The sequence below is a fragment of the Molossus molossus genome, unplaced genomic scaffold, assembly GCF_014108415.1.
Source record: "Molossus molossus isolate mMolMol1 unplaced genomic scaffold, mMolMol1.p scaffold_m16_p_8, whole genome shotgun sequence".
Taxonomy (NCBI): domain Eukaryota; kingdom Metazoa; phylum Chordata; class Mammalia; order Chiroptera; family Molossidae; genus Molossus; species Molossus molossus.
Genome location: NW_023425402.1, coordinates 74,609,955 through 74,633,046, shown reverse-complemented (window position 1 = coordinate 74,633,046; position 23,092 = coordinate 74,609,955). Strand labels below are relative to the sequence as shown.

Genomic DNA, 23,092 nt, shown 5'->3' with positions numbered 1-23,092 from the left:
TGTTAGTTTCTCCTCTTAAATATTCCCTATATCTGTTTCCCTTTCTGCCATACATAGTTTGTGGTCATATCATCTGTTACCTGGATTGTTATTTACCATAATCTTCTCACTGATCTCATTCCTATAATCCATCCTCCAAACTCCACTGAGGTTAATCTTTGTAAGACTGAAATCTCACCATGTGACTTCTCATCTTTAAATCCAGTGATTCCACCCAGCTGGTGTGGCTCGGTGGTTGAGTGTTGATCCATGCACCAAGAGGTCGCTGGTTCAATTCCAGGTCAGGGCACATGCCCAGGTTGGGGCCGAAACCCAGTGGGGGGCATGCAGAAGGTGGCCAATCGATGTTCTCTCCCACTGATGTTTTTCTCTCTCTCTCCCTCTCTCAAATCAATAAAGGAAAAAAAAGAAAAAAAAAATCCTTCATTGATTCAACATGTCCTTCCTCGGTGCCTGTCAAGTTTTTCCTGAAGAAGTCCTTAACACCGGGGAGACCAAACTTAGGCCCTATATGGAGGACTCAGGAGTAGCCTGAATGGACGAGCTACAAGCACAACATTTCTTTGAAGTCTCATGTTTTTGCTTCAAAAAATTATAATTTGTATTTTAATCACTTATATCTCTTTTGTATTAATATAAAAATAATGGCTTTGCCAAAAATTTTTACATAAATTCATGTTTCCAAAGATGATCGTATGTCTTCTACAGGTTCCCTCAAACATACACACACATCCCAGCTTGAGAACCATGAGCCTAAACATAAAGTAAAAAGCATTTTATACTAAAACTTTCTTGGACTGGGCTCCTTTTTCCTTCCAGTAATGCCCTCATGCTCCATGGGCTTCCGCCACCGAACTTCCCATAGATCGCTGCATGTGTGAGGTCCTTTCTGTTTCTGCAGGGTATCTCTTCTTCCTGAACACTTTTCTCTTCCCCTTGAGAACCCTACTTAGTCTTTGAGATTAGTTACTGTGATGATTCCTTTGTGAGAGCAACTTCAGTTTCTCTTTCCTAGGAAATTCGGGTCTGTCCATCATTGTACTTTCATTATAACTACTATTCATCTCTGATATTTCTCTTAATTCCCTGGCAAGAGGTTTTACCTTCTAGCTTGGACAGTTATAAGGACAGAGACATAGTTTCTTCTCCCTACTATAGTACCTGACATTCAATAAATGTGGATTGTATGAAATAAACAATCTCACATTCTTGTTACCGGGTGGGAAGTTGCCTCCTAAATATGTGTTATAGTACCATTTAACTCTAAAATGTTATTATTCTAATAGTGACTAAGAAGAGTTAAGAACATTTAATTTCATCAGCACCTTAACTGCAAACTGAAGGCATATATAGAAATATCTCGAACCATTTGAGCAGTTGAAAATTATTATCAAAGCTAAATAACCTCAAAATTCAAAATATTATGTGATAGTCTGTAATATTTTAAGAGGCATACACAAGTCTATACTATTTTAATGGGAATATATACAAGTGTTCTCATTTTAAAAATATTCTATGACGTATAATTTTTATCTATGTATCTTTGATGTTTTTAAAATATGCTAAACATATTTTTATCTTTGGATTCCAGCTTCTTTACGCTCAGAACTAAACCATCAACATGCAGCTGCGATTGATTTGTTATGGCATAATCATCATCAAGAATTGGCAGCTGCTAAAATGGAATTAGAGAGAAGCATAGACATCAGCAGAAGACAGGTAGAGAAAAACATTCTGCTCTGTGATTATTTCTTAAGTGTGAATAGATTTGAATGTTCACAATTTTCTAAAAAGTATAAAAACTAGTACTTTCACTAGTAATTATTTACTATCTATATAAAAACATTTTATTTTTAAAGGTAAATAGGTAACTTGACTAATACATTGGTCAAAATTTTACATATTATTTTTGACCTTTTAATAGATTATTTTGAATTTCACTTGCATCTTAGGAAACTGAACAATAAAATATAAATAACACACAAATAGTGGAGAGACAATACTATAAAATAACACTGTCCAATAAAACTTCATGATGTTCTATATCTCTGCTGTCCACTGTGGTGGTTACTAGCCACATGGGCGAAATATCTCTAGTGTGACTTAGGACTTATTTGAATTAAGTTAAACTTGAATTTAACTCAGCTGTAGAAGTAGCAAGTCCTGAAGAAAGAAAAAGATAACTTATTTCCATAACACTCTAGCACAGGTACTATGGAGACTTTTTAAACTTTGTTCTTTGGCCAAGTATACTTCCTTTAGTTAGTTTGGGATTTTGAATGTATGTATATCTAGATGGATAGATTTTTTTACACAAAGGGCAATGAAGACTATTACAGGTTTATTAGACTTACAACTTTTACTTCGTTAGTCTTCAGCTATGTTAAGTGATCAGCCAAATTTTCTCTTCGTTACTAGGAAGTTTTAAATGAGCTACCTTATAATCATGGATGCAGGCTATATTCTTTTCAAGTAGGCTGACACTGAAATTGACAATGTCTAGGCCTGCAGAACTTATAGAAAACAGTGACTTCTAAGGAAATAGAAGGAAACTTGTCTTTCACACAAGATAACTGCTAGACCAGCACTAAGCAGACACAGTCTGTTTTCTAAGCCATAGGGTATGTCTGTGGGTTGGGATGGCCTCCTTAGTTGAGGGTCCTTTTTAGACTGAAGGACAATGGTGCCAGCATTTTATCACAGACCATATAACTTGCTGAGTATGTGAGAGCCCTGTGTTCTAACCTCAGCTCTGCCATTGATTGTAAATCATCCTTGGAAAATCATCTCTTGGGTTCTAGTTTGCTCATCTGCAAATTAGAGAGATGCACTTTTATGGTCTTTTGGGTCCCTTGTAGCTCTGACATTGTTGAAGCAGTATCCAGATAAACACTTATCTATATGGAAAGAGAAGAGGCCTTGAGGTTTTCTCATTCCAGCGGTTTGCTTTTGAAGTAATATCAGATTTGTTACATTTGACATTCCAGTATGCCATTTTCTTTTCCTCAGATAAAAACAGAAAGCAAATATGTAGAAAGCTTTTAAGAATTATTTGTATTTTCCAGAGTAAGGAGCACATGTGCAGAATAACAGATCTACAAGAGGAATTAAGGCACAGAGAGCATCACATCTCTGACTTGGATAAGGAGGTACAGCACCTTCATGAAAATATAAGTGCCCTAACCAAAGAATTGGAATTTAAAGGGAAAGAAATTCTCAGAATACGAAGTGAATCTAACCAGCAGATGAGGTATGCCATTAATTACAACTGAAGGAATTTGCAGTGATTGTGTTTAGCAATACATACCTATGTTTATGACTGGACTTTCTTCTACTAAGATATTGAAGACTACTCTGACTTTGTTGACTATATTATAATCTAGAACATAGATGAAATGTTATATTTTGAATGATGTATATGCATTCATCCACTTTGGAAATTGTATAAAATTAACTAAAATGTTTTTAAAATGTTATTTTTAAAAGCATTAAAGGAGACAACTTTAACAAGCTAGAAGATTAAAGTAAGTAACTTACTTTAGGCTGTTTCCATTAATTTTCTATATATTGTACCTAAAGCCATTTTAAATGGTAGAATATAGAAAGTTTGAAAGCTTGACTTCCGAATAACATTTTCTTAACTAAAAATAAATTAAACAGGTTGCATGAACAAGATTTAAACAAGAGACTTGAAAAAGAGCTGGATGTCATGACAGCAGACCACCTCAGAGAGAAAAATATCATGCGGGCAGATTTTAATAAGACTAACGAACTACTCAAGGAAATAAACGCAGCTTTACAAGTGTCGTAAGTCACATTATGTTAAAGAAAATTCATATGCTCATAATAAACTGAGGAGCACTGTGTCTAACCTCAGATTACCTACTGTTTTGAAATAATTAAATGATACATAAAAGAAAAAAATGCATAATACAGATGGTAATGATAGCATGATATTTTTAAATTAGGATAAGTCAGTTGAGTGATTATGTTTATTATCTGCTATAATTCTACTAGGACAGATACTTGTCTAGAGACTGTCCCTCAGGATCATGCCATGGTGAAAACTCAAAAGATGTCCCCTGTATAAAGTTAAGTAAAAAGAGCATACTGTGAGCAATAGGTCACACTAATAATACATATTTTACAAAAATATCAAAAGATCGCCCAGCTGGTTGAGCATTGACTCATGCACCAAGAGGTCACTGGTTCGAGTCCCAGTCAGAGCACATGCCCAGATTGTGGGCCCGATCCCCAGTGAGGAGCATGCAGGAGGCAGCCAATCGTTCTCTCTCATTGATATTTCTCTCTCTCTCTCTCTCTCTCTCCCTTCCTCTCTCTAAAATCAATAATAAAAAATTTTAAAAATATATCAAAAGATCTTAAAAAGCAAATAAAAATTTTAGTGATAGTGGCTCCCTCTAGGGAGTGAGCGAGGAAGTGTTGGGGATAGGGAAGAGCAAAGACTTCCTTTTTGTTTTATATACTCTACTTAGATATTGATTGATTATTATAACAAGCATTTGTTTTATGATTTTTTCCTTTTTATTGTATTTTAATAGAAGTATAATAATTATAATCAAATTATTATTTATCAGTATGAAGCCTGCTACAGAGAAGAAGTATACAAAGTATTGTTGTGAGGACAAGTTTGAGAAGCACATTACCTACAGTAAACTTAGGAGATACTTTGTGAATAAAAGTTACATTATTGAATGGAAATAGATCCTTGGAGGCCCCTAATCTGTTTCTGAAGGTCACACCCAGAACAGTATCTGGTATCTATTCAATGTTCAGTGTTACTATGCAGGACCAAACAATTTTGAGGTAGTCAGAATTCAGTTCCTCTTAACATCTGCACAAACGTTAAGTCACAACCTGTTTTTAAATACTATTACCTCCTACAAAAATGCAGGAAGTGGAGTTGTTATAAAACATCAAATTTGTTGTTTTATCAATATAACATGATTTAATTCAACTTTTTCCTTCACTGAATTGACTGGTATTAAAATTGGACTAACTTGGCCGGTGTGCCTCAGGGGTTAAGTGTCAACCCATACATCAAGAGGTCGCTGGTTTGTTTCCCATTGGTTTATGATTTTAAAAATCAATAAAGGTAAAACACAAAAAGAGTTACTACTCATACATAGTAGCTCTAATATTGTTAAAACATAAATTTCTAATTATTGCTTAATGTTTAAAAAATATTTAATAGCCCCTTTCTTTTGTAGACACTTGTTTATAAACTGCTGTAGTCAATACAACTAGCATTCACTTCGCCTCTGTGGCCCAAACCCTGGTCTAATTGAAGTTATCTCAGAATTAATCTACTCTAAGATGCTGTAGGTGGTTTATTCAACTTCATCTCTCCTCTTCCAGTCAGTTAAAATAAGATCCATAAAAGGTATATCATTCTTCCCACATACTTTAGTAAAGTCAAAATAGTGACTGATCCCATTACCCTCATTGTCAGAGTCAAACATGTGACTTCAGTGTGCCTTACCTTGCCTCCTCCCAGCCACCTTGTCCAGTCTGCTGCATCTGGCTCAGCCACACTGACCTTGGTTTCCTCCCGAGATTCTCCTGCATTGTCCTCTACAATCTAGAATAACTTCCTAGGTCATTGCTACCTAGCTACTGTTCCCCAATCTAAAAATCATCTCCTGCCTGGCTGGTGTGGCTCGGTGGTTGAGCAATGACCCATGCACCAAGAGATCATTGGTTTGATTCCTGGTCAAGGCACATGCCTGGGTTGTAGGCCTGATCCCCAGCAGGTAGCCGATCGATGTTCTCTCTCATCTATGTTTCTGTCTCTCTCTGAAATCAATAAAAAAAATAAAAATAAAAATCATCTCCTCACTTTTCACCCATTTAACCAATTAAGCCTCCCAGTAAATGTTGTTACATATGTAGCACATATACCCACTATCACTGAAACTGAAACAGAATATGGACCTCTGGTCCTTGGCATTGACTTCAGTGGCCTCTGAGGTGAGGTGCTCTAATGGATTTAGTAGGTACTCAATGACTGTTCTATGAATAAAGTTTTTGACAGTTTCCTATAATATCTTCCACTTCATGAAGTTACTTTTGAAATAGTGAGGAGACCCATGAGGTCATTCCCCAGTCACAGTGATTTCTGTTGCTTGCTATTTTTGGAGGTAATTTGAGCCGCAGTAAGAGCTCACATACCTGCCATTAGAAGAGCTCATAACCTCAGGCATTTTGCAAAAATGAGTTATAGGAAACCCCAGTGCCTTGGCTTTCCCTTCTCCTGGCCTCAGTGTTATTCACAGGCTGAGGCTGAAATCCTGGTACCCGCACTACATGCTCTTAAAAAGCATGCTTACAAAAAGCATAACCTCTGTCTGTCCTGTGTCCTCTCTCCATAGGAATGCTAATTTATAAGGAGTAAAGGTTAGCCCAGCCTGTGTGGCTCACTGGTTGAGTGTCAACCCATGCTCCAAGAGCCAAGAGGTCATCAGTTTGATTCCTGGTCAGGGAACATGCCCAGGCTGTGGGCCCAATCCCCAGTGGGGGCATACAGGAGGCCGCCAGTCAATGTTCTTTCTCATCGATGTTTCTCTCTCTCTCTCTCTCTCTCTAAAAAAAATTAATAAAGAAAAAAAATTTCTTTAAAGAATAAAGGTTATGTCTTTGTTTTCACTTTATTCTGTTTTATATGGTTTTGTGAATTAGAGTTTTCTAGTTGATAATAAATAATAGCTTAGTTTTTGTATTATGATCATTTTCAATAAGTGAAGAATTAGTATTACTCACAAGTCAAATATCTTATCACTTTCTAGATGTACCATTTTATACTTCATGTAGATTTATGCTAACCAATCATATTTCCTTTTTTCACCAGAAACCTGCTGCCATCATATACTTGCCTCTAGCTTTAGGTATTTACTCTCTTAGTTAAAGACAAACAAACAAATATATTTTAGATCAGCACTTTCCAGATTTTTCTGTGATAATGAAAATGTCCTATATCTGCTCCCTGTAGTACATTAGCTACAATGGCAATTGAGCACTTGAACAGTGGCTAGCAAGACCAAGAAACTGAAGTTTTAATTGCAGTTAATGTTACTTCATTTAAATATAAATACCCACATGTGGGCTGGTAGCTCCTATATTGGAAAACACACTTTTAGACAGTTGGATGTTTCAGCCCCATATTCTTAAAGGCAGCCTGCTTGGATCTGCCTCCTGGTTTGCACTCAGAGGTGCTGAGCAGGCAGGTCCATTCCAGCTTTAGGAGCTGCGGGGAGCAACACCGGGCTCTTTGCAGCCTGTTCCGAAGGACTGAGGGCACACACTGTGGAAGTTCTAATGAACCACATGCTGGCTTTCAAGCTTCGAAACCAGAAAAACTCTGGATTCTAGGAAGTGGGTGATAGTGGAGGACTGGAGGAACATGAGTCAGCCTCTCAGGCTGAAGCCTGGAGCAAGTTGCCTCTGGAGCAGGGGGAAGCTTCTTCTGTTCCTGCCCCAAACCCTGTTGGGGGCAAAAAATGTAAAAGATGGAAAGTGCCCTCTAAATACTGTAGAAATGGTGATAAGAGGTCTGGATCTCTTATGGACTGGTTAGTAGAAATCCTCTTCTCAAGAGCTGGATAGTAAAGTCTTCTTGGATTTTCAAACATTCTATAGAAATATGTTTATTTTCTTGAGTGACATAGAATCTTAGTAAAAAACCTTTCTCTAACAAAAAAAAAATGTCATGGATTTTGTTTGTTCTGGAAACAAATGAGAATGGGCTGTTTTAAAGAACTTTGTTTAAGCTAAATGTAAATATACACTAGAATGGCAGATCTTTATTATGCAAAAGATGACTCTGGAGACTATTGATTGTTTAGGTCTACTTTATATTAACTTCTCACTATACTAAAGCAAAAGATAATTTCTTCTTGGAGGAACTAGTGAGTGTCTGTACTTGGACTTTAGTAGGTCAGTAATTTCTAATTGAAAAGAAACACTCCACTACACCAGAATTACTTCTTCTTTGAAAGTTGTTGGAGTTCTTTTATCTGTAATATCCTAATTGTTTTTTGTTGTCATTTCATTTTTAAATTACCATCCAGGTTATTTTCGTAAACTTCGTAGGTAAGGATATAATAGTCCTATTGTCGCAAGTCATCTGTGACCGTAAGTTACAGTGAAAACATGTTTGCCATTGAACTGCTTCAATTACTACTTTTCTTTCAGGCTGCAGAGAAGGGGGTATAACAGAGTTCTTCTGTCTTTCTGCAGTTACATTCTAAAATATACATGCGCCAAGTAATACTGTTGTTTGGCTCCAAACTCTCAATTTACTGATATTTTTGTCAATTATTTATTTTAAAAAACAATGTGTGAGGCCCGGCCAGCTTGGCTCAGCCATTAGAGCTCGGTCCAAAGGGTCGCGGGTTTGATTCCCAGTCAAGGGCACGTACCTGGGTTGCTGGTTTGATCCCTGGCCCCATTTCGCGTCCTTTAGGGGGCAACCAATAGATGTGCCTCTCTCACATCGATGTTTCCCTCCCTCTCTCCCTTCCACTCTCTCTAAAAATAATGGAAAAATATCCTCGGGTGAAGATTAACCACAAAAATAAAAAAATAATAAAAATAAATAAAAAACACGAGAGGACTATAAACTTGGAAACTTTTTAAAATACAGTTTTATACAGGTTTTTAAGCATTTATAGTTTAGGTTTGTGTTGTCCATGAACCATAATCAGTGACCTATATATTCTCAGAGCCAAAAAAAAAAAAAATCAGGACATGCATGCCTGGGGAGAATCCAGCAGTGACTCTAATTAGTAATTTTATATGTTCTACTCCTGTCTGTTCTCTCTGTATTTCTTTTCATGGGAATCTGTATTTTGAGTAAAAAGGCTATATATGCACTTGTGTGGTTGCCTCAAGGCAGCGTTTCCCAGGCTATAATCATTCCTGTGCAGCTTTTGGGAATTTGGACATTTCTGGCTACCTGTGATATTTTTTTAAATATTTTTAATTGACTCATTTTAATTTAAACATTTAACAGAAAAACTCAGTTGTCTCTACAGTAAAACCATTATCACGAGTGAAAAATTATATCTATTATTCAAAATAGAGGTTAAGCTATAGTTATATTAATGTAAATTCTGTGAAAATAAAACAATTTTTAGATTCTAGCTAGCACTGCTGTTCACGGCCTGAGTATTGTGAAATAGGGTAAGAAGCTTGTATTATAAAGGCTATTTAAGATATACGGACCCAAACAGACTTTCTCCTTCTTGTGATCAGAAAGATTAAAGGAGAACAAATGAAAAGCCATCTCCTGCGCCCCGGGCGCTCACACCTAGGCGTAGGGTACTAGTGCTGCTCTGAGTGCTGCCCACAGGCAGCTGAAGAAAGGGACACTGTCAGCCTAAAGTGGGTTCGAAATAGTGCTGTGTTCTTCCTGTTAGAATTTTGAAAGACTAATTAATAATTCTGGAAATATATTTGCAAGTTAAATCTATATCATGTTACTTACTTGTTTTCTCCTTTAATGCTTTCCTATTTGTGTTTATGTGGATTCTGTTTCTCCAATTTAATGAATTATTTTCTTCCCTTTAAATCCAGGTTGTTGTTTTGTTGTTGTTGTTTAATATTTTGGTGATATAAAGTTATTTTGTGGAGAAGATTAATAGGTAATTTATAGGTAAAGAATGTTTAAGCTAAATGAAAACATTAAAATTTAGGTTCAGAGCAGACCTTTATTATGCAGGAAGGTGCCTCAGGGATTGCAACTGATTTTAGACTCTTTACCTTAACTTCTTATTGTTCTAGATCAGTGATTTTTCAACCAGTGTGCTGCAAGAAGTTCTAAAACAGCCCTGGCCAGTTTGGCTCAGCGGTTAGAGCGTCAGCCTGCGGTCCGGAGAGACCCGGGTTCGGTTCCCTCTAAGGGCACATACTTCGGTTGCAGTTTGTCCCCGGCCCTGGTTGGTCGTGCAGGTGGCAGCCACTCGATGTGTCCCTTCACGTCGATGTTTCTCACTTTCTCTCCCTTCCTCTCTCTCCCTCTCACTCTATCTGTACAAAAAATGGAAAAAATATCCTCGGGTGAGGATTAAAAAAAGAAGTTCTAAAACATGCAATACCTAACTATTTAGTCAGAGGCACTGACCTCTTTTCCCTTAGATTGTCAAATTTTAAAAAATAACAACCACCAACACACAAAAGCCATCCTGTGTGAATGAATAAAAATTATACCTATTTTTTTTGTGTCAGATCCGCAAAAAATATATATTTTGGTTTGCTGCAGAATTTTAACAATTAGTTTATGTGTCTCATAGATGAAAAAGGTTGAAAATCGCTGTACTAGAACAAAAGATAGACATAAATTTAGGGGTTTTTTTTAGCAGCCATTGACCAAGTATTCTTGTTCAGCTGCAAATAGTTAAAAAAATCTTATACCTTGCTTTTAATGATAAAGAAAGTACTCCAGTGACATCTTGTGGCTACTCCAGTATTAAACCCAAATGCCTTTTTCCTTGACTAGATAGTTTCTCAAGCTTCTTAAAAATCTTTGCCCATAACTATATAAAGTTTTGCCTATAAAATGCCATATTGTGATAAAGAGCAAGGTCACTTTATGTGAGCTCAGTGGGTCACGTTTCCCACTCATTATGCATTGTCACAAAAGAACAAAACTAGAGGTAGGAAACCTCACACTGAACTGACCAAGTCCCAGCTGGCCTTGAGTCAGTCACTTCCTATCCCCACACTTCCATCACCCTCATTCCTCCACACCCCCAGGTTAGAACGTCAGCCATGGGAACGTGTAGGGAACCAAATACGTTATTTCCACACCTTTAGCTTGGGCTGAGTTAGTGGAGGAGTTCACCAAAATTACTAAAATACAGAGATTCCTATGCCTATCTGGAATTAGGACATAGGCAGGGTCACTAATTTCTAGAAGACAGATCGTCTGTAATTTGATTTTGTTGAGTAAATAAATTTTTCTGTAAATCTTCATTAACCATAATTTTATTGAACTTGTTTATCCTTTTTATTCTAAAGATAATAGTGATTTTTAAATTGTTTCAATTATTTACATTTTCTAAAATTGGAAGTGCTTTTCTCAAACTAAGCCAACAGTTTCCATTTGTATCCTCTTAATTCTACCTTGTTCTGTTTTTTTAGACTCTTCAGGGTCCCTGCCTGCTCTGCTCATAAAACATGGTCTCTATTCTAGAGTCCTCAGTGGCCTTCAGTCCTATTACCTTCTCATTTCATGCAAGGCAGAATAGGCCTAGAAGGAAATATAATTCTTATCTGATGAACGTTTTTTACAGTGCATATGGATTAGCTGATAATAGATCATTTTTAAACTGAATTTCTTATAGACCAGGAAAGAATGATGTCATATGTGTATCCTTTGTTTCCCTTTCCTCTGTATTTTTTCTTGTCCCTGTTGTACATGTTATCAAGCTTTATGTCATAACACAATATTGTATTTGTGGTGAGTTCTCACAGTAAGCCTACATTTCTAGCATCATACCTGCGTTTGCTAGGTTAGTATCGTTCAGCATATCATTTCTCCATAGAGCGTCTCTCACCTTCACCCCATACACTCTTGGAATGGCATTAAATGAGTGAATTGTTCAAAAAGTAAACTGCAAAGCCTTTAATATCATCCACCTTGGAGAGTCTTGAATAACACTATAGCTCTTGAGACAATCATGTCATTATCCTCAAAAGTCAAGGAAAAAGTTTGGTTTTAATTTTTATGTGTATTCAACTGGACTAATAGGAAAAATTTAGGTATTACAAAAGAATGTGTCTGAGTCATCTTAATGAGCTAAAGATTTTCTTGTTTTTAGACTAGAAGAAATGGAAGAAAAATATCTAATGAGAGAATCCAAACCAGAAGATGTACAGATGATTACAGAATTAAGAGCCATGCTTACAGAAAGAGACCATGTCATAAAGAAACTAATTGTAAGATATTTTGTTTTGGGTGTAACCATGTAGTAAACCAATAGACTGTTGATTGGGAAAACATGGAGAAATATTTTTAAGTAATGCCAAACAAAAACAAAGTATAAAATATGTGCATTGTGATGGAAAGTTTATTAAAATGTTATGCACAAGGGAAAGAAATTCTAAGTAATTTAAAATTTTTAATTTGGTATTAGGTTAAGGGGATTGTGCCTCTCTTTTTGATAATTTTAGTACATATCAGACGTTTAATAATATGTCATTGTCAATGTACAGTTAAAATGCTGTTGAAGTTTTGGTCTTGTACATGCAGAATTAGAATTGGATAGGAAAGAATAGCCAACACATCATGCATTAGTCAGCATTGTACATTTCTAGTTTAGTCATATTCATTTCCTAAAGTATGTTCCTCTGAACCCTGATCCAAGCAGGTACCCCATGGAAGAAAGGTGTCACAATATAGCCTAAGCTACAGGCTCTCTCTGGAAGAGTCTCAGTCCACATTGAGGTGTTAGGGAAGAAAATACAGACCTAACTAATACACTGCTCTCATTAAGGCCATTATTCCTTAAGAATAAGAAGTACACAAATGTTTAAAATTTCATCAAACATTGCAGAGTCTTCTAAAATTATATGTTCTGATCAATAAAATATTGCTGTTTACTGCCTCTAACAAATGAGGAATCTTTCAAAGTAAAACTAGAAATAGAATACTAATCATTCTGTTTGCTTATTCAACTCATCCTTTCAACTGAAAACTTTGGACATTAGCATGCAAAGACAGCCTAAGAACATTTATTTCTGAAGTCCTTTTACCTTAACATATCTCTTTTAGCATTCCAGACCTAGACAACATCCAGTCTGTTGTCTAGGTCTAGAAGTTCCTGCCGAGAGCAGCAGGTAGTAGATTAGGGTTCATAGATGAACCCAGGAACAGGCACTGGAAAGATAGAGCATGCGCTGTGCTGCTTCAACCCACTAACCCCCCAGTTCATCAGGCATCCTGAGCAGGGGCACAGGCCTCATAGATTATTCTGTCTGATAGCATTGGATTCATGGAAAATTACCTTACACTCCACACATGAAATTAGCCAGTGTATTATGTGTATTTCATCTACGGACCATAGAAATAGCTATTGATTTTCTAATTCTTACTGAGCAGGTGTTACAGATACAATTGTATTTTTTTTTCTCCCTCACAACAGGATAGGTATTAGACCTCAAAGAGTAAAGTAACTTTCCAAAGCAAACACAGTTAGTTGGTGACAGAGCCAGGAATCCAGCCAACCATTGTTCCACACTTTCCACTACACCCTGATTCCATGGACTGGGAGACACCTGGACTGAAATTAATGACGTAAATGATAGTGGTAGGGCTGAAGGGGGTGAAGAATCTAGTTCTACTAGAGCACAACCCTATATTTCACACACTGTTCCATTTATTTATGTTTACTTCCTCCCATCTGGTTATTTGGTTAGCACAAGTTGTTGGTGAAGGCAAAGGCAAAGTGTTTATCTCTGTATGGGCCATTCACTTTTTCTCTGTTCTGTGGTTACCTCTGCTGCCATACAATGATGTTGCAGAGGGGCTTAGATGAGATCAGATATCTTTCCAGTACTCAAGAATAATGGTATATCCTAGTGCCCTCTTTATATGTGGAAAACATGCACACAGCTCCACCAGTGCAAATTAAGCCGCTCAGACTGCACAGTCAGCCCTTCACAGCAGAGATGGGACCAAATAAAACGTTTATCCAGGCTTAAGGCAAAAGGTATTAGAGCGTAGAGAAGAGGCCCGGAGCATAGGGTTTGAAAGGTGTTGAAAACTTACCACCAGCAGTCTTTAAGACACTGGCAATCAGGTTGAGAAATCTTTGAGCTAGGTATATAAATCTTCAGGTTTTTATAAAATTTCGAATGAAATGGCATTTATACAATTAAGTTGTTAAACATTCAACAGAAAATGTTTAAGAGATGTTTGTAATTCTTTTGCATAGGAGGATAATAAATTTTATCAGCTGGAATTAGTCAATCGAGAAACTAACTTCAACAAAATATTTAATTCAAGTCCTACTGTTGGTGTTATTAATCCATTGACTAAGGTACGTGCTGTACACTCTGAAATAGGGATATGGTTTAAAACTTGATTAAAGTTTTATAAAATATTTAGAGTAGCATAGGCTAATGCTTCCAAAAGATGTTTTCTTTAATAATCTAGGACTAAAATCTATGAAATCTTTATGTATTCATTTTCAGAATGAGACTCCCATAATATTATTTGTTGATAATACTCCTTAAAATAACAGTTTATAAATATTATAAAACTTTGGTGCTATCATTTTGTTTTTCATATCTCTAAAGAAAACCAACTGCTAAGTCTCCTGAAGATGACTTCTTGTCATTTCCTTAGTGTTCCAGCCCCTGAAGGGTCCTGAAAGACACTCCAACGCTGTGCACCTGACAGCTCTCCCTAGCAAAGGCCTGCCATCTTAATGGACATTGGGTTGGACCAGCTGTCAGAGAAAGGCTTTACTTTTCTCAGTCTTATGACCTTTCCTTAACAATTAAAATTGAACATGGCCTAATCTGATGCTTTAATACTCTTTTAGGATAGAAGAGCCTTATAGACAAATGAAATGGACGTGGCTAAGCCTGAGGCTCCCATTGTAGTGCTTTGCGTACAGTGGGGATTCAATAAATATTTGTCCCGTTGCAAAATTTCATCACATTTCCTATAAGGCACCAAAATTATTCTAGTGATGAAAGCAAGCAATAAGGAGTAAATAATTATGTATATTGGCTTCATAGTATTACACATATTTCAGCAGAAATCAGTACTAGAAATAAAATAAAAGTGCTAGTGCTAAAGATAATTTTTAATTCAGATTTTATTAATTTGCACATCATGCCTAATATCTATTAGGCCGTTAATCAGAAATTTTTGTTTTCAAAGTCCATAAAACTTCTGTGTTAAGAACATGGAATATGTTCTTTCACAAATTAAAGTGCTCCAAACTTTAAACTTAAATATTTTATAAAATAGAATGATTCAAATGTTTTATAAAATAGAATGACTGAAGTAGGGAGGTCTATGGCTATATCTCCAGAGCCTAAGATACTGCCTGACACATAGTAGGCTCTCAAATAATTTGTGAATGAATATAGTTAGTTTTAGTTTTAAGTTCATAATTTAGGGTAAAATAAGCTTTTAATTATAAAGCAAGATTATGAGACTTGTTAAAACAAGAGATACTAGAAATATTATTTCTTTTATTTATTTATTTTATTGAATTAGATTTTTAGCTACAAAGCCATGGCTATAGAACTTCACCAAGGATACATTTGATTTCTTAAAATAGAAACCTTAAGTAGGTTTAAGTATGCCTTCTGGTGACTAAAATAAGAATGCTGAAGGGGAGGGGCGGGATCGGGAGGAGGGTTGTCTAGGGGGAAAAAAGGAGAAACATCTGTAACAAAAACAAATAAATAAAAATTGCAAAAAAAAAAAAAAAAATGCAAAAGATACATCTTAGAACTTTCAAACTATTTTTTGACTCCTAAGAATGACTTTAATTTTCACAAATAATTCTGAAGAAAACATCATTCTTCTCTTCCTTTTTCACTTATGCTGAAATAGGCTCCTTATCAGACTCCATGGTCACGAATGGTGATACAGAGGACAGTGTCTGAAAAGGGCCATCTTATCTAGTCATTGTATTTTTTACAATGTCTGGAGTCATTTCCAAAAATTATTTCATACATTTAGCATACATTTAATTAGTAAAATATAGGAATATTCAAAATATTTTACATGTTAATTTTTATTCTGCATAGCAAAATGATGCTCATTGATTCCAGAGGTGTGAATAAAATAGACTAAAGTCAATAATTTGCAAGCTGATAAATTTTATAATCTGTAGAAACAAAAAATTGATTTGTTTTATAAACTTTAAATCTTTTTAAAAGGATTGTGAGCCAGTTAATGATACTACCAATGAACTGGGAAATGAGACTTAATTTGCAGATTTAATTTTCTCTCTTCAGAAATATGGCACAGTACGTTTAAAACCAAATTATTTCTCTAAGTCAACTTTAAGTAGAAATATAAGATTTGTTTCAAACTACATTGCCAAGCATTTTCTCATTCCTCTTTTTTTTCCAGGCAAGGACTGCCTCCCTTTGACAGATGGCTAAAGTTCACAGGACTCCCTTTTAAAATTATGTTTAACTTGACACCTTCTCCTAATTTTAGCCTAAATCTTCGTGGTATCTGAAAGGCCTACTCTTTTCCCCTCTTTTTCCCGCTTTCCCCTCTTTTTTCCCCCTTTTCCTCCCAGTATTCTTTACCGCCTGGCATTCTTTCCATCTCCTCCTCCCCTGTGAACCATTCCTAAATGTTTCTTCCTCATTCTTTCTGTCCCAGCAGCATGTCTGTCTGTGAGGATTCCATGTAGATAAAGAACACCTCCAAGGATCCCCAGACCACACTTTGGGTAACACTGGTTCATTTTAACACCCCAATTAAACAATAAAGCTTTCAAAATTTTCCCATGCCAAATTTGTTTCTTCTACGATTCCTGTTTTCTCATTTGTCCTTATGCAGGGACTATCCTCACATGTATTATTTTTAATGCAGCAAAAGAAGAAGAATGATAAGTCACCAACGAACAGGTTTGTGAGTGTTCCCAATATAAGTGCTCTGGAATCTGGTGGAGTGGGCAATGGACACCCTAACCGCCTGGACCCCATTCCTAATTCTCCAGTCCACGATATCGAGTTCAACAGCAGCAAGCCACTTCCACAGCCAGTGCCACCCAAAGAGTCCAAGACATTTTTGAGGTGAGCCCTGTCTCACCAGTAAATTTTTTTCTTTACTTTTTAACTTGAGAAATTTATCTTCTTATATTACAGAAACATACTACTTTAAGAACAGCTTAGGAAAATACTGTGAAATATTTTCAAAATATATTTATCTTCTCTCTAGTAAACTTTTTTGACTCTTAACAAGATTTTCCCAATTTGTCAGTCAATTTTTTAAATGCTTAAAGAGGTGCTAATGTAATTCACATGCTTGGAATTTTAATATTTATGGACTGTTGCTTCATTTTTAGTATTGCCACCAATTTTTCATTAATAATCCATCCTTATTACAGAACTTACAATTTTGTTTTAATTTAGTGGCTTTTATTTGTTTCTGTTTCTTATGTTGTATGTTTATTTTTTCCCTTGTTTACCAGACTTACTTATAAATATACGTGCTTATTGCCAAAATTAAAAATATGTAAGCTCTGGGAACTTAATGATATGCATAAGCAAAATATAAATCTAAGTAATAGTTTTTATAGTTGACATTCCAATTTTAAGTTATCTCAGAGTTGTTGATTAAATGTATTAACAAATAAAATTTAAACAAAATCAGTTGTTTATCCATTAAAGTCAGAAAGTACTGTCAGTTTATGCTTACCATATTATTACTGATTTTGTGTGGCTTTAAATTTATTTACTTTTAACTTACTGTTAGTAAATTTTAGCAGTGTCACTAGTAATAGCCTTACAGGTAGACTATCTTTTTCTAAGTTACGTGATTAATGACATAGTTAATGACTAATTACTTTAAATAGAAAAAAATGGCAAGAATGAAAAATAGTCAAATACACCTTTAAACGTGTCTCCTGCTAAATATTTTGTGTTGCTTGTTTTCCCTTGTGCATGGGTATGTTCAGGTATCAGTAAGATGCATGTGCATGAGCTCAAGGACCATCACTGCTGGAGTTTCCATTACACATTGTTGCGTGCCTTGTAATTTCCCCCAAAGACGGTAGGGATTCTTTTATTTTCTCAACTAGCTCAAAAAATCTTTCGTTTGACTTAAGATAAGTATAAATTATATATCTTTGAAGACGGAGGGGAATGGGCTTTTTAATGCACTCCTTTTCCCTTAGAATACTTATGGAATTGTGATATAAATGTTTAATATAAATATACCTCTAGTATAAATAGTATACTGTTTTAGTTAATTTAGTTATATTTAAGGACACATCTGTAAGAATCAAGTGCTTGTGTCAGATTGTGAAATTTACTAAAAGAAAAAAGGTACTGAAAGAGAGGAATGTTATCTTGTTCTTATTCCCCACCACTCCTGATTTCTTTTTTACTCACAAAAGATGACATTATTTTCCTCACTGTTGGATTTGTTTTTTGTAATTGTTGTGATGTGGCTCCCTCTGAGCTGACTTCCTCTGAGATGCAGATGCACTTTCAAGCCTTCATGGAGTGGAGAACTGAATCTAGTTATAGGAGTAGCAAGTCGTTAACATACATCTTCTGACTTAGGGAACCACTTGTGGTCATCCACACTGAGGTTTAATGTGCTTTACCCTTCATTTTGCAAAACAGCTTAATGCTGGGTTACATGTCTCTCTTTTTATGAATTCAGTCCTCCTCAGAGTGAAGCTTCCCCGGTGGCTTCTCCAGATCCCCAGCGCCAGGAGTGGTTTGCCCGGTACTTCACATTCTGAAAGAATTGTGTTGGCACAGCTCTGTGTGGACTGTGACTGAGAGCATGACCTTACAGATCGTTATGTGAACAGGCCTTCCTATGTCAAACACTGTGAATGAGAAAGTATTTGTCTCTCCAATTTGAAAATACACTGTATTTCCTGTGATATTTATTGGAATCATTCTTAAAAGGTACTATGTTATGTGTGTAATTATAATAGTTATTTTTATTTGAGATCGAAGAGTCTTTAACCTTTGTAATTACTGCATAATAAATTTTGTTAGAACAACCAATAATGCTTTTCATTTTTTTCAAGTACATTAATTTAATTTTTAAATACGTTTTGATTCCCGATGAGACTTGCCAAAAAGTTTTACTGCATAGTAATTATAAAATACTAAATTATTTGGTTTCAATAATCATAACAAAATTAGGATAGGCAAATATGTTATCTTATTTGTTCCATTGCTATGTGTAGCTATAGCTAAACTGTGTTCTCTTACAAGGCTAGAATGAAACCAGTTATGGAAATTGTGGACTTCCAGGTATATAAAATACTGCTGACTTATTTAGAGTATTTTAATTATTCTGATAGTCAAGGATCTAGTACAGTAAGTATCTTTTAGTACAGTAAGTATCTAAATTAATATGAATTATGGCCAAAAGTTATTGGGTAAAAAGATGGTCAATTTGATCTTAATTTGTCTTGAAAGCCACTTTGTTAGTTTTTCAAATAGAGAATATAGTATTGACACATTAACATGGGCTTAACTAACCACTGTCACATGTTAATGAGACCTTTTGTTCCTTTAAGCTTTCAGTCCATTTTGACAGGAGACTGTATTTTATCTTGTGGCCTGAAAGAGTGCATCCATTTCTAAGAGTGCCAAGTTTAGTTGACTTGGTAATGTCAGTTTTAGAAAAATCCAGGTGAACAAGATAAATGCAAGTACGTGATCTATGAAGATTATAGTAATGTTAAAGACCTGCTTTTAAAATGGTTATTATGTGTCAGACACTGTGCTTAAGGGGGCAGTAGAAAGATGATCTCATTTACTCTTCATGAAATAAATGAGATAATTCCTCACAATCTTCAAGGAATAAACCATTGCATATGAGTAAGCGCAGTGGTAGCATGTTCTTTAACTTACCCTGACAAAAAAAGTTTTACAAAATACTTGCTCTACACTTTTTCCTTAAACTAAGATTGAATTTTCCAAGAAAAATAGTTAATGCTTATTTTAGAAAATATAGTTATAAGCACATTTTCTTGCTCCTAGTTTACACATCTCATAATACAGACACTTACCAAGGTTTTGATGTAGTGCCCATGTAGGTGACTGAGTGGGCACACAAAGATGAACAGCTGTCCTCAAGGAACACACCCTATACTTGCTGCACTAGTCCAGGACCAAAATTTTTTTTTTTTCAGCAGAGCCACAAACAAGATGTATGGAGTGCACAATGGTAACAGAAGCAGAGAGGACGAAGTGATTAACCCTACCTAAGTAGTAGCTACCCTCCTAACAGGGCAAGACCTAAACTTGACATGGAAGTGGTATTAACGTAAAATATTGAAAGATGAGTAGGAATTTGGTAACCAGACAAACCAAAGGTGGGAGCTGTTCCAGGGACAAGCTGAAACCAGTGACAGGAGAAAGCAGGATGGCTGCATTCTGAGAACTCAGTGCAATCTAGTGTGGTGTGATGAGAGAGCAGCTATTTCTTGAGCACCTATCTTGAATTAGACACTACAATTTTAACATTTTTAACCCTTCAACAACAACTCTGATGAAGAACCTGAACACACCCTCCTTTGCTACCCTTCCCCCCCCCCTCCCCCCCACACACACAATAAGGGTTCTTTTCATTATGCTACAAATGGACGGGAATGCTTAGTAAGAAATTCAACTGGGTCCTTTAGAATTTTGAGCAAGCAAAAAACAGCATGATTTGATATTTAAAAAAAATTTAAGTCACCATATTGGCTGCAATTTGTTCAGAAAAGATGGGTACCTAATAGCAAGATCAGTTTGAGGCCTACTAAGTTGGTTCAGATGTAGACTGTACCAAAGAATTGTTAATGGGAACTAAGATGAGGGGATAAAGAGTGAAAATAAAGAATTGGCAGAGTTGGTGACAAATATGTGTGGAACATGAAAGAAAATGAAGTATGGGCAAAAAGTGAAGTTTTATTTCAGATATGCTGAAGTTAAAGTTTCTTTGGAATAATTAGTAAGCAGTTAAACTTGAATACTTCAGTGCTAGGAAGCTCACTTCTTCTGAGGCTCCTGAACATTGGCTCTGCCACCAACATGTATCTTAACCTCTGTGACTCAGTCTCTTGGGCCGTATAATAAAATGATACCTTCTACAAACCTTCCTACAAAAATAAGATGAGATAGTTTGGGAAAGGTATAAATTACTGTAGGTGAGTAAATAGTTGTCTTGGAAAATAGAAGAGCAAATATGCTAGAGAGATTTAAAAGGACTGCCAGACAGTGATTGAGATTAGAGGCCATATATTTATATTGAAACCCATCAACATGACTGTGCTCTCTGGCCATCATCAGCTACTTGGATGAAGGTTCATAGGGATGGATGATTACACTTACCTAACAAAATCCTCATCTTGGTTAAGTACAGCAGAAGAATGGAGGTCAGATCAGCACCCATGTTTGCAGAGAAGTAATGATAATGATAAAAATGGTACTTATCATTTTTAACACTATTATTTTTATGCTAAGATCTTTAGAAGTAAAACCACAGTGGCTGCCCAGCCAGTGTGGCTCAGTAGTTGAGCATCAAACTATGCACCAAGAAGTCACTGGTTCCATTCCCGGTCAGGGGACATGTCCAGGTTGTGAGCCTGATCCCTAGTGGGGGGCATGCAGGAGGCGGCCAATCGATGTTCTCTCTCATTGATATTTCTGTCTTTCTCCCTCTCCCTTCCTCTCTCTAAAATCAATAAAGAAAAAGAAAAAAAAAATACAGTGGCAGATACTATCAATTGCCATACCAAAGAGTCTGATTACCAATTTCCAATGTGTGTTAGGGCAATTCTAGGACACCAGCTGGGTGTCCCTACGATTCAACTCAATTCTGACACATTAAGGGCTCAGTCCCACAAGACCACTCTTTACTTCAGATGACAGATACAAGCTCAGGTTGTTACCTGTGCTTCTGATGCCTGGCTCTTCAGCAGAGGTTCCCATGACCCCCTCCTTGGGTTCTGTTAATTTGCTAAAGCAGCTCACAGAACTCAGGGAACCCATTTACTCACTAGATTATGGGTTTATTACAAAGGATATTAAAAGATATGAATAGCCAGATGAAAACAAATAGGGTGAGGTCCCCCCAAAAGAAGCATCTATCCTCATGGACTTTAGGGCCCAGCACATACAGTGACATGTGAAAATGTCTGGTTTCCCAATGTACAGTTCTCCAAATTCAGTCCTTTGGATTTCAGTGAAGGCTTTATAACATAGGCATGACTGATTAAATTAATTGGCCATTGGTGGCTGAACTCAATCTCCAGCCCTTCTCTCTTCTCACCAGAGGCCAAGGGGTTGGAATCCTCTAATCACATGGTTGGTCCTTAGGTGGGGTCCAAATATCACCTCATTAATATAATGAAAGACACCTTTATGGCTCTCATCACTTAGGAAATGTCCAATCCTTCCCAACCTCTTCCAAAAAAGTGAACAAGAGAGAATACTTCCTAAGGCATTCCCAAATTGGGAACGAAGAAGTAAAATTATCTCTATTTGCAGATGACATGATTCTACATATAGAGAGCCTTAAAGACTCCACAAAAGAACTATTAGAAACAATTTAAAAATACAGTAAAGTTGCAGGATATATTTAAAAAATCTGTTTCATTCCTATATACCAACAACAAAATATCAGGAAGAGAAATAAAGGGAAGAATCCCACTTATAATAGCAACAAAAAGTATAAATACCTAGAAATAAACTTTTAAAAGGTGATGAACCTGTGTGGGGTTGCGGGGTTGGAAGATGGATGTTTTGTAACCTTGTGTTAATGCACTCTAAACCTCTTGTAATGCATTCTCTCAAACCTGGCTCACCCAGGTGCACTGAGTGCCTCATTTGCATGTGAATAAGGGTTTGTTATCTTTTGGCTTCAAAGTCTCTTCCTGTAAAAAGCAAGAGACAAAGCTAGGGTGTGTGATGCGCAGAAACACCATCTCAAGGAAATAATTTATATAAATCCACTTGTAACCTGGGGGTATAATCTGCAAATAAATGGGACTGCATCCAAAGATCTGGAGCATTTGCTCCCTTGCAAAAGCCCCTCCTCACTCCAAGCAGCAATGTGCTTGTAGTTTCATTGCGTTGCACCAATCCCGGCAGGTTGAGAGATGGCAAACCTGTACACTGAAAACTATAAGAATTTGTTGAAAGAAATTGAAGAAGACATAAATTTAAAGAGGTTCCATGCTTGTTCATTCCCAATTTAGATGTCTTTTATTTATTTTTCTTGCCTAATTGCTCTGGCTAGGACTTCCAGTATTATGATAAATAGCAGTGGTGAGAGTGGGTTTCCTTGTTTTGTTCCTGATCTTAGAGGTAAAGTTTTCAGTTTTTCACTATTGATGTAGATTCCTGCCCA

General features: G+C 36.2%; 1 protein-coding gene across 1 annotated transcript in view; it reads left to right on the top strand.

The window, feature by feature from the left end:
- Window positions 1–18,743, top strand: part of FAM184A (family with sequence similarity 184 member A) — a 100,438-nt gene extending 81,695 nt beyond the window's left edge. Inside the window, exons 12-18 of the mRNA XM_036248370.1 lie at window positions 1,592–1,719; window positions 3,066–3,250; window positions 3,661–3,807; window positions 11,841–11,958; window positions 13,956–14,060; window positions 16,595–16,797; window positions 18,395–18,743. Of these exons, the coding sequence (XP_036104263.1) occupies window positions 1,592–1,719; window positions 3,066–3,250; window positions 3,661–3,807; window positions 11,841–11,958; window positions 13,956–14,060; window positions 16,595–16,797; window positions 18,395–18,476 (968 nt within the window). The 3' untranslated portion in view covers window positions 18,477–18,743. The remainder of the gene's footprint in view (window positions 1–1,591; window positions 1,720–3,065; window positions 3,251–3,660; window positions 3,808–11,840; window positions 11,959–13,955; window positions 14,061–16,594; window positions 16,798–18,394) is intronic.
- The last annotated feature ends 4,349 nt before the right edge of the window (window positions 18,744–23,092 follow it).